Here is a 12,503-nt window from a genome sequence, read left to right as displayed (position 1 = left end):
AAAAAATAATGCAACTGCTTTTGGCATTTACTTAATCATATTTAGTTGCTTTAACACAATTGTTGAAACAATTAAGTTAAAGTAACTAAATATGATTAAGTAAATGCAATTTTTTTTTCAGTGTAAGGTGTAACAACCTCACACATCATCAATGATAATTAACAGTTATTTTGAAAATGTTCTCTAAATAAACATAAATACATTTCACAAATAAAATACATAAAAATAAAAAATACATTTAAGTAATTTTCAGTAAAGATCTGTAAGAAACCCCTAGTGTGTACCAGTCCATTATCATGTCATTTTGGAGAGTTTTTGCAGTTCCTTTATTTGACTGATGTCTGCAGAGCGCCTGCTGTCTAATTAAGCGCCTATAAACACATCGGTGTTACGCAGTTTCGAAAGAGGAAGAGCTGCCAAATCATGTGACATTTCTGCATTAAAACCAAGCAGGAACACACAGAGGGAGGACATTGAACTTCTACAGCGATGAATCCACCTCAGAAAGGTCAGTTGATTTAGATTTAACTGCTTAAATGCTGCCATTATATATGATATTGGATCAGTTTATAGCCTGATCTGAGGAGCGCCTGGCTTTACTTTCGATTTTGGATGTTTTTCTTTCTCTCTCTCTATTTTTAGTCTTCCTTTGTGTTCAGGTGTTTTTAGTTCAAGGAATTTGGTCGCTTTGACTGCGCGCCTCTAACTGTAATTACAAGTAAAAATATTTACATTTCATCTGTAATTCTCCAAGGCTATCATTGTGCCTTAATCCTAAAAAGTGGGCGCAGTTTTAGGTTAAACAAACTCTAGTTAGTTTGTTAATTTATAGATTCAGTAGATAAAATATTCACTTCCTTCTCGCCCTCTTTCAGAGAACATTGATAGGTTTTTATCCTCCATTAGTTTATGAGATGAGAGATAAAAGGGAAACAGTCTCTATTTAATAAAGATGATGGCAGCTTTACATTTCCTGATAACATAAGTTTCACATTCTGTCACGAGATCAAACTGCTCTGTTATTCAAGGTTTTTTTTCTTTTTTTGTGCAATTATTCTTACCATTTAGATTTTGTAGAAGTGATACTTGCTGACAGTGAAGATCTTTCAAACCCACATAAACCCAAAACAAAGTCAGAGACATAGACAGGTTGGAAAATGTTAAAACTAAACACATCAAAATGAAACTGAACTATTAATTCAAATCAATATTGCACATAAACTGGTAATATATAAAGTTTATCCTCCATGTTTCATGTTTGATGTCTTTAATGTGTTTATTAACTTTAATAAATATGTTATAAATAAAAAAAATATATTAAGCATAATCTTTTCTATATAAAAGGGCTCTTAGTACTATTTTGTTTTAATAAATTTAATGTTTTTGATCTTTTCAATAATAAAAAACATAAATTCTGTTCTTTCTTTACAAATCAAAACACTGCAATATTAACACCAAACTTTCTTTAAAGACACAGAAGTTTGCCCAACACTGATGTAAGTTGGTTTGATGGTGTAACAGCATGACTTATCCAGCTCAGTTTACAGGAAGTCTCAAAGGGCTTCTTTGATAACACATCAACATTTAAAACCACAAGAAGTCTTCCCATGATGTATACCGTTTTTTTATTTTTTATTCATCACCATATAACATCAGATCATGTGTCTTTGGTATCAATATTCCTATAGGTTGCAGTTTTGTAGAAATATTTGCTGACTAATTGTCTGCATTTTTTTAATTCCTATTTTGCACACTAATTAAAAGAAGAACAACATTTTCTTTAAAAAAAATCCTTTAATTACTTTCGCATGACATAAAGCTGTTTTCTTTTTAATATTTAGTTCACAATGTATTGCCAGATTTATTTTACTCCCATTTCTCTGAAAAATAAATAGAATAAATTTAAAACTAAGCTGATAAAATTCCAATTAACCCGCTTTGGCTTCAGTTTCACCATGAGGGTGTCACAACTAGGATTTTAGACAATTTTTTATTTTATAAGTATGTTTCCTTTAACCTGGTGACAGACATAAAGTTAGCTTTTAAAAACCACTTCCTCCTACACCAACCTAAAAAAGCAAGTGTGTTCTTCCTGCAGCATTCTTGGCTCTATGTGCATATATAAATGCCCGTTCTTAACGCCTTTAATGGGTTAAAGAGGATAAAGGAAATTAGAAAATTTAAGAAGGGGCTGAAAATATTTATCACAATAAAATCACGTTTTCTGAAAATTGTATTTTTGTTTCGAGAGTCAATCTAGAGTCTTAACTGTCATGTTATTATAATGTTTTTCAGGCAACAGTTCAGAATGCACATATGCTGAGACCATTTAAAAAAGCTGCATTTATTAAAAAAAGCCCTTTTATATTCTGCAGAACAATTAGAGGGATTTGTAGAAGATATAAACATCTTGATTAGAAAAAAAATATTTATATGGAAATGCAGCATTTATGTTTCTTTGAAAATGCAGATTGTGTTGAAGCAGTTTTTTTAAATGGGCTAGAGGTCTTATTCAAGCCTCTGTTGCCTATTATTGCAGTTTGTGTTTCTCAAACATCCAATGTGTGCAATAACCCAATGCCAGTTATTACACACTCATTGCAGACCTATGTTATCCTTTATCTTTATATGTAAAAAAAAATCAGTTTAATTTATGTGTAATAGTCAAAGTATCAGTCTCAGTTTTTGTATTTTTTAATCATTTGCTGACACTTGAAGGCAAAAAACACATAAGACAGATTTATTATGTTCAATTTTAGACATCAAGGGATTGATTTTTAACCATTGCTGTGCATGTGTGGATGTAAACATGTTATGCAGCTGAAGAGAGGTATGTGTGGTTTTTTATATCAGAGCTGCTCATCTGTTTTTTGGCTTGGCAAGTTATTTTCTCGCCTAACAAATCTCACATCTGCCTTATCGAAGGTCAGATGACATCCTGTTCTGTCTGTGTGTTTGCAGGCATGATGTTCGGGAGCCTGCTGCTCGCCTGTCTGTGCGTGGGAGCAGTGGTCTCGCTCGACAGTCGTCTGGACAACCACTGGGAGCTGTGGAAGAAGACGCATGGCAAGATGTATCAAAATTATGTATGCAATTCAAGATATCAGGGCGATGCCGGTTCTTTCACAGACTGCATTTTTGATAAGCTCCTATTTCTGCCCCCCTACTCAAACCAAAAAGCCCAATCTTTCCTTTTACAGACCCCATTGGGATTCTTAAGCAATACAAAAAAATATCTGATAATAATTTACTGACAAGTTTATGAACCAGGAATGAGTATTACAGCCTAGGCATGAATAGTCTAAATGTTGCATTCATGAGTAACAAATGAAAACTTTTAAAATGTTTTAAAAGTCATAAATAGTGTTGAAAAAACAACAAAAAACAAACTGTTTTTAGTGTATAATTATGAAAGTGAGGAATGGCCAATCTAGGAAGTTAACATCTTTAACTTAGGATGTCAAAAACTTGATCCAAATAAACTTTTAATTTGCACTAAATCATAAGTCATGAATCAGATAAATTGTACAGCTTAATGTTCTTACACTGACTACACTGCTTACCACTAGGGGGGCTATTGCTATATTGACTGAAAATGTAAATTAGCAAGGAAATCCCTCCAATAATGGTGCATTCGATTTACCTCGAAAACTAAAGAATTAGAGGGACGTAATTCCCGCTATGAAAGCATTCCAGTGATCTATTTGTGGAGCTATTGTTATGTTCTTCCTGGTGCAACCACTGGTATGTAATACGTATTAAACTGACCATCAGTTAAGTATAAATGATGGCTAAAAACAGTTGCAGTAAGAAGGCTTTATGTGCTATTGATGTGTGTAGCAGCCACCATGAATAGGGAAGTTGGGTATGATACCCTGACTTTCCAACCTCTGACCCTGACTTTCGTGGGTGCTCCAGTTGAAATTTCCTGTCCCGAAATTGGAAAGTCGAAGGACAATTTAAATGGACCATAATTCAGAAAAAAAACAGACATTGAACACATCGACATCAGTCAATAAATATATTACTACTATGGCTAAAATTCTAATGTTCACATAAAATTAAGTTACTGATAATAATTAAAGAAATCCACATATATAAAGAAATTAAAACAAATCGGCTCTTATAGTTTATCATTTCTATGTGCATTGAATTTGCTTTGTGTAACAAATTTGAGTATAAATATGATTAAGTGTTTAAAGCACGAAGGACGAGCAAAAAGACCCAGAAAGCTCAACAAACTGCTCCTTTTTGTTAATATTTAAAAAAGCATAACTGCTCCCTCAGTGTAAATAATAGGTTATGTGAATTCATTCCTAACTGATTCCTCACAAGAAGCATCATATGATGTGTTAAAGCCCACAATACTAAAACCCTTGTGACAATTTTTTGGGTTAAAACATACTGAGGTGGAATATTGCAATGGTTTCTTTTCTGGCTGTAATCCGTGAGAGTGATGTCAACACGATGCCCGCTAAGAGCTGTCTCAAGATATGCAATCATGTTAAAACACACTTCTGCCATTGCTTATGAAGACATTTCTAAACCTCCTAATGCTACAGACAGCAACCCTGGGAACAAAGCAAAGTTAAAACCTGCAACTGTAATGATGTAAAAAAGATTAATAATACCAAAGATGCAAGAACAGAATACTGCATAGACCTGCTCAATGCATAAGGCTCCACTGCTGAAGAAAAGTCTTCTGAAGATTTGCAACAGGAAAATTTGCCCAAGCGAGAAAATATTTTTTAGCTATATTTTTTAAATATCATTGCTTGATGCTATAGTTCAAACAGACAGCCACTAAACTTTATAATATCAGTAGTAGACTTTACAAGGGAGTAACGTCATGGTGTTGGGCTGTTTTTTATGTCTGTAAATAGTAATGGCAGTTTTTTATTTAAAAAAATAAGGAATTTAATGATGAGTCTTCATATCTTTGAGGATTTGAAAACTAAAATGGCCTAAAATCACCTGAGTGATGCATGCACCTTCTTTCTACATACAGTAGATGTTTAACAGCTAGGTTTACCCAGGAAAACTTAATTTGATTGTGTTAAAAATATATTTACTACACAAAATGTCTGTTTTTTAATTATTTATATTCCTCATAACCCCTGTTTTGACTAAACTGTTTGTCTTCTTTTGCTGTTTATTTTCCAATCATGCATTCAGGAGGAGAACATGCACCGCAGGGATTTGTGGGAGAAGAACCTGATGCTTATTACTACGCATAACCTGGAGGCTTCAATGGGGTTTCACAGCTACGATCTGAGCATGAATTTCATGGGAGACCTTGTGAGAATTACCTCTTTTTACTTTTACTCATTTAGTATTGGTGCTAAATAAGCTCCTTAGTAGTAGTTAAAAAAAGTAAAATATTAGCACTTTGATAGATTAGTATTAAGCAAAAAACAATGTATGTCACTAGATAGAAAAATATTTAAGATCATAAAATATATTGACCTAGTATGACACGACATGATTTTAAAAAGCATTAATGTCTTACTGCTGGACACACAACAAAAAATGCCTTCTAAAAAATAAGAAAAAATAGTGTTTTAAGTGAATAATTGCTTATTTTGAGCAAAATAATCTGCCAGTGCAGCAAGCAAATGATACTTGGTAAGATTTCTTAAAACAAGAACATAATATCCAAGTAGTAAGCATCCAAAAAACTTAAATCAAGTAGAAAAATCTATTTTTTCTTGTTAAGATTTTTTCTCTTATTTTAAGCAATTTATTCTCATTTATTAGTCATTATTGCTTAGAAGTAAATGTCCTCTAACCAATTATTGCTCAAAACAAGCGTACAACAGGCTTAAAAACAAGGCAAATGTACTTGATACCAGTTCATTTAAAGGCTTAAAACTAGTCTGTTTTTCTTAGCTAGAATTAATTTCATTATTTACTGTAGGTGTAGTGAATGTATGGGAAAAATACACTTGACAAAAACTTCAAAAAGTTTTTTTTTATTAACATTTTAGCAGAAATGTCACAGAATTAAGCGAAATGTGTGCAATGTGTGCTATTTTAAGAAAAAAGCTACACAGAATTAGTTGTATTATCTAGTTAGGATGAAAAAAATGAATTTTCTTAAAACAAGTCAAATAATTTTAACAATATTTAGTCTTAGTAAGAAAATACATTGAAAAACAAGTGTAATAAGACCAAAAGCTGAATTCAAGGTTATTACACTTGTATAGATTTTCCTTTTTTGCAGTGCAAATAAGACGGATAACTATCTTCTGCTCAGATAGACATCTTAGTAAAAAAATATTTCTAATTATTCACCACATATAAAACCAAAGTAAAGAGCAAGTAAGAAACCAAGACCTACCTACCATAGCTTAATAAAAACAGTTGTCTACTGATGCAATATATCCTTTGTTCCCTAAAACTACAATACAACAGTGAGCCTCTTTAGGCTAATCAGTAAATATCTGTTAACTGGTAGCAAAACTTCTATTATATTCAGGTCGTTTGTTTATTAAATTACAATCTTATGGATATGGCTCAAAATTCTTTTCGGATTATGTATTTTATAAGCTGAAGATGCTTAAAGATTTAGCTTATGTATAAATATTTGGTCTACACTACAGATGATTCTATATGTTGACCTTTAGTGACCTTTAGGGGGTGTACAAGCAAAACTCATCCTCAGTGGTTAAACTGTGTTTTAATGCTCTTCAGAGATCCCGTCTCATTTCCTTGAAGAAAAAAACTTAATGGGAAAATAAAATGTATTTAAAATCTAAATCCTGCAGAGTATAAATGATCTTCAGCTTACTGGTATGATAATGCAAGTTAATAGAAAAAATCATCCCAGCTTCTCCTCAAAGTGAGTTATGTAATCTGAGCAAACTAAATTATATGCTGTAGTACCTCTAGGCTCTTTATTTTCCTCCAAAACAGATGTAGTTGGATAAGAGGGACGTCCAAAGTATGAGAAGTAAAATTTAATAATGTCTTTGATTTTTTCTTAGCAAAGCAAGCGTACGTAAACTGTCCTTTGAAAGGTTTTATATCTCCACGGTTAAATTAAACAATTAAAATAAAACATGGAGGGACTACGCTGTTGTATTTTTAAGCAAATCTATCACCTAACATCACTGTACCTCTTAAGGGTCAAAACAACTGGCTGAAATTAACTTTTTAAGGGATGCACAAAAAAAATGGCTAGAGATTGGCCTACATAGACGGACTGGGATTCACAACTGAATAAATCTACGTATATCTATTGTGTGTCTTAACTTTTATATATATTCTTTTCTTTTTGTTGATAGAGTCCAGAGGAGATCCTGCAGTTTTATGCCACACTCATTCCTCCTACTGACCTCCAGAGGGAGCCTTCATCCTTTGTAGGGGCAACAGGCTCTGATGTACCAGATACAGTAGATTGGAGAGAAAAGGGCTTGGTCACAAGTGTAAAGATGCAGGTAAAAGATTTGAATGGGAAGAAGAGATTCACATAGTCATAAAGAAACTAAACCCTTAGTATAAATGTCATTTGTAAATATTTCATTCAATTTAAGTTGAAAAACCTGTTTCTATCTGCTTTTTTCCCCATTTCTTTTAACTTTTACTAATTGCATTCATTTGTTGTTGGTTTAGAAAGTTTTTGCTTGATTATAGCCAAAAGCAGTTTAGCTAATATATTTGCCACATATGAGTTTCACTACACTTTGACATTCAGTCTTCTTTTAAATCCAGGGTGCATGTGGCTCCTGCTGGGCCTTCAGTGCTGCAGGGGCCCTGGAGGGTCAGTTGGCCAAGAAAACTGGAAAGCTCCGTGACATCAGTCCTCAGAATCTGGTTGATTGTTCCTCCAAATATGGTAACCATGGATGCAATGGAGGATTCATGAGTCGTGCCTTCCAATATGTTATTGATAATCAGGGAATTGACTCTGAGGAAGCTTACCCCTATGCAGGAAGGGTGAGTAATTAAAAACATTTATGAAATGTATTTGATCTCTGCAGCTTTTTTTTTAGAGTTACAATAGAAAACTGATCTGCTTGGCTGAATAAAGCTGTTTTTTGTTTCTTACTTGTAACAAACAAATAATGAAACACTTTTCTTTCCATGTCTTTGTGGGTTTGAAAATATGTCATTTATTAGATGAAAACTATAAATAAGAATGGAAAACTTTAAATAGATAATTGGAATCAAAATTTATGTGCATTCTTTGTATGTCGTGCTTTTCACTCTACATTTCCAATTAATGTATTTTACCAAAGACAATCTGGTTCATAAGTATTGAGAATGTGGGTGTATGTATGTAAAGAAAAGGAATAAGTTAGCCATTCCCTTCAAGCTCTAGACAGCAACACTTTTCACTTGTCTGTGGTTTTATGTTAACGCCTCTTTGGAAACATAAATTAATCGCAGCAGACAACATGTTTGTCCTCTGGGCTTCAGTTGGTTTGCTGTTTCTGTGGAGGAGGAGATGCGGCCTGCCTAAGGTCTGAGCAATAAATCCAAACTTTGTGATGGGAAATTCTCTCATAAGTAGAGTTGAACTTTAGTTTCTAAGCAGATTATTCTGAATGTCTTTATTAATAATACCATAAAAACCTCGGGAGAGTTTCTTTATACTTTCCCAATTGCATCAATTCAACCTGTGTTAGAGTCTGATGATTTTAGGGTATTGGTGAACCTCGGTAACAAATAACGAACTTCTTTTTGCTCAACAATCCAACTTTTAATGACATTTTCAAAATATTGTTTCTATATTTAATTTATTTCCAAAATCTCCTGCATTCAATATACATAAACTGCTTATTTAATGCTGCAATTCCACCTAAATCCAAATTATATTTTTAAAAGAAGTTCACATTTTTGTTTCTATTTAGTTCTTCAATAATTTAGTTAAGCCTTACAGTCAATATTATTTATTTCTTGCCTTTTATTTTAGGACCAAGATTGTCGATACAATGCCGCATTTCGAGCAGCCAATTGCTCCCGATACAGCTTTCTGCCAGAGGGGGACGAACAGGCACTGAAGGAGGCAATTGCAACTATTGGACCTATTTCAGTGGCTATTGATGCCAAGAGACCCAGATTTGCTTTCTACAGAAGTGGTACGTTAGATGTAATCAAATTATTGCTTTTTTTTTTTTTTTATAAATATAAAATTACTAATTAACCTTTTGTACTCAATACCAGTAATATTCAAGTTATAACAGGTTCTAATTACCCAAAGGATTAATTGACAGTGATGTCTGTTTGTTGTGTCTAATCTTTTAAGGAGTTTACGATGACCCCACCTGCACCCAGAATATAAACCATGCTGTCTTAGCCGTAGGCTACGGCACACTAAATGGACAAGATTATTGGCTGGTGAAGAACAGGTGAGACATCATAACTGCCATGCAGTGATTACTCAACTATAAAACAGATCTTTGTTGTCAGAGAGCAATTCTGTCCTTTTAGCTTCTTACTGGTACAATGGCCTTAGAGAAAAGTTAGAAGTTATGGAATGGATTAACCAGCAGTTGCTCTGTAGGATTCAAACCCACCTGAAAACTCTAATCCAGTAACAGGAAAACTGGGTTTGTTTGTTTTACATTTTAACTGGTTTAGAGCTAATAAAATTAAAGAATAAGCAGGAATGTGAATATCATGAACAAATTAACTACACTTTAGTCCATGTACAGACATACACACAGCAGTATTGACTAAGTTCTGCATGAAATACCAATAGTTCCCCAACTGCCAGAGTTCAAAAGGGCTCTGTGCTCACTTTAGGTTTGTCATCTAATAACTTTTAGTTCTAAGTTTTCAAAACTGTAATGCCATCTGTTAACTGCTTTATTCACAACAACATAGCTTGGATGTTTCTTAAAACCCCTAAAATTTAAATATCAGCTCTTGTAATGGCTTTGCCTCAAAAGTCCTGAGTCTGAGTCAAAGTAATCAAAAATGAGCCATGGTTTAAAGGAACACACAGAAATAAAGCCCTCAGAGAATTCCTTGAAAAAGCCAAAAAATGTGATTTCTTATTACCGTAAGTTCTTATTAAGGGTCTTTGAGAAAAACAAAACAAAACTTGGTGAACTTAGTAGAAAGGTTGTTTTTGATGTTTTTAAGAAATTGTTTACTGTGTTTTCAAATGCACTTTGCTCCCATTTTTATTTCAAAAGCTTTTCTTTTTTAATTTGATAACACGCTCATACATGCTCATTATCTAGCCTACATTTTAATATTGTCTAGATTTAGAAGAGAATAAAAACTTTTTGGTAATGTGGTAATGTTTGGATAAGGACAATACTTTTTTTTTAACAGTATTTACTGAGCTCCAATTATATATATTTTTTAACCTCTTTACATTGTATTGACCATTTTGGTAAAATTAACCAGAGTATTTTGTCTTATGATAAACTGTTAGCCTCATTCACTGACATATACTGAGTATTCTGTATTATAGACATATTTCTAAATTATAAATATGTATGCAGTGTTCAAAAAACGTGTAAAGAGTAGATTCCCTGAAGCTCTACTCAATGCCCACATAATGTGATGTTTAACAGTAGAATGCACAGTATGTTAATTTGATCGTCTAATATGATAATTTCAGCATATGTTGTCCCACCGAGGGAAGTTGATTCAAAACCTGCATCTTTGAATTCTTCCCAAAGAAAAGGGAAAATATATTTAAGCACAGCAATATTTTGTTGTGCTTCAAAATATATTAGTTATAAGTTCGGATTTACGTTTATTTGATTGCTTACATAAACAGAATCATTCATAGAAATTTGGAAATATTTTCAAAATGAGCATTATGTTAAGACAACTCAACTGAATTTTTCTCATTTTTCTCTCCTTTTGCATCCAGCTGGGGAACTTATTTTGGAGATCAGGGCTACATTCGGATGGCCCGCAACAAGAACAACCAGTGTGGGATTGCTCTGTATTCCTGCTACCCCATCATGTAACTAAAGGGAATAGATGATAATCTGAACAATATTTTCATTTCTATTTCTAAAGTAATCAAATACTAGGTCTTGAAAACAGCACATTTGTTTAGTTCCTTTGTTCCTAAAGGTTTTCCCTGATCTGTTTCGAAAACTTTTTACATTTCTAATCTACATGTGTTAACTGGAATTCTTTTTAAGAATGAATGCTAAATCCACTGAAACTATTGTTTGTTTTTGTTAAAAAATAAAGAGAGATTAATTTTTCAGATATGGCTCCAGGAACCATGAGTTTGTATTTTTTTGAGACTTTGCACGAGACTCATTTTACATTTCAAATACCATTCAGATGTCTTCAGCTTAAAGCTACGCCAGTGGTTCCGTAACATAATTAATAATTTTTTTCACTAATGTTAGTTTTAAAAAGTCATGGATGTGCAGCCATATCAAGACATTGGTATTAATTGATCAAGAGCTTTGAGCCTGCTATTTTGACATTTTTTGGCAAGGAATTAAAATCCTTTAAATGTCTGAAAGCATATATTTTAAAAAATAAATCAGAAATAAAAAGTTAACTTTTTTACAGTTAGAACCAACTAGAGCAGAGGGTCAAACTCAGCTGGAAGGTACACTGCGCCTAAAGAGGGCCACACATTCCCTGCTGTCTTTGAAACACTTTATTATTTAATTACTCTTTTTTTGTATCTAGAATCATAAATCTACATTGAAACAAAGTAAAAAGATAATAATAAATACTCTTTTATAATGCCATTTTTTACTTTGTTAAATGATGTTTAAGTTTTTATACTCAAAGTGAATTTGTTACATACAATTATTTTTCCACCTATAAATGTCCTAATATTTAGGTGTAATAAAATCAATATTATACCTATACATAAAAGACAGGTGGTCTGAAAATCCACTTTTTAATTTAACTATAGAGTTCTTAGAGAAATAAAGACCAAGTCTCCGTTAGAGAAAACAATTTACTATGGGACATTTTTAAAGCCAAGTCCCCCTTTCAAAGCCAAAAAAAATTACTATAAAAAGTAAAAACTAAAGTGATTCAGGGCTATTTTTTTACAAGACTTGCTAAAGGGAAAAAAGAAAAAAAACACCAGTGAAAAGGAAGAAAAGTAACTGTTCTTCCAAGTCTCACCTAGCCTTTACCAAAAAACTTAAACTTAATAAAAATATGAACCCATTTATTCATCTCTCCTTGAAGGAAATATCACACCAATTATAACTAATATTTCTAATGCATGTATAAACATGCATTTAGTAAGATTATTGACAAACAGATCTATTTACTAATTTCTCTTAAATTACAGTCTGTTTCTTTTTACCAACTAAAATAAATTCTTCACACTTTCCTTCACTGTATCTGAATACAAAAAGGTTATGAAAGATAAGCAAAAGAGCAGTTTCCAAATGTCCCTTTAACTGATCCACTTAGAGCTTCACTCTCTATAAACTATAAACTCTGTTATTTAATCCTGTCTTCATAAACTGTTGCTATTGTGCATCACAGGTCTATGTGAGCTATATTGAAGAGCTGAAGTTGAGTGTATGAATTAAGCCAAATAA

General features: G+C 32.7%; 1 protein-coding gene across 1 annotated transcript; it reads left to right on the top strand.

Annotated features, from left to right (window-relative positions):
- Positions 1-360: 360 nt before the first annotated feature.
- Positions 361-11,201, top strand: ctss2.1 (cathepsin S, ortholog2, tandem duplicate 1). The gene is made up of 8 exons (XM_038282484.1): positions 361-508; positions 2,962-3,086; positions 5,176-5,298; positions 7,287-7,439; positions 7,714-7,938; positions 8,918-9,083; positions 9,251-9,353; positions 10,838-11,201. The coding sequence occupies exons 1-8, from the start codon at positions 490-492 to the stop codon at positions 10,935-10,937; spliced, it is 1,014 nt and encodes a 337-aa protein (XP_038138412.1). The 5' UTR covers positions 361-489; the 3' UTR covers positions 10,938-11,201.
- Positions 11,202-12,503: the final 1,302 nt, after the last annotated feature.

The sequence above is a fragment of the Cyprinodon tularosa genome, unplaced genomic scaffold, assembly GCF_016077235.1.
Source record: "Cyprinodon tularosa strain WSP-4 unplaced genomic scaffold, ASM1607723v1 ctg184, whole genome shotgun sequence".
Taxonomy (NCBI): Eukaryota; Metazoa; Chordata; class Actinopteri; order Cyprinodontiformes; family Cyprinodontidae; genus Cyprinodon; species Cyprinodon tularosa.
The sequence above is the reverse complement of the archived record's forward strand: the minus strand, read 5'-3'. Positions and strand labels throughout refer to the sequence as shown.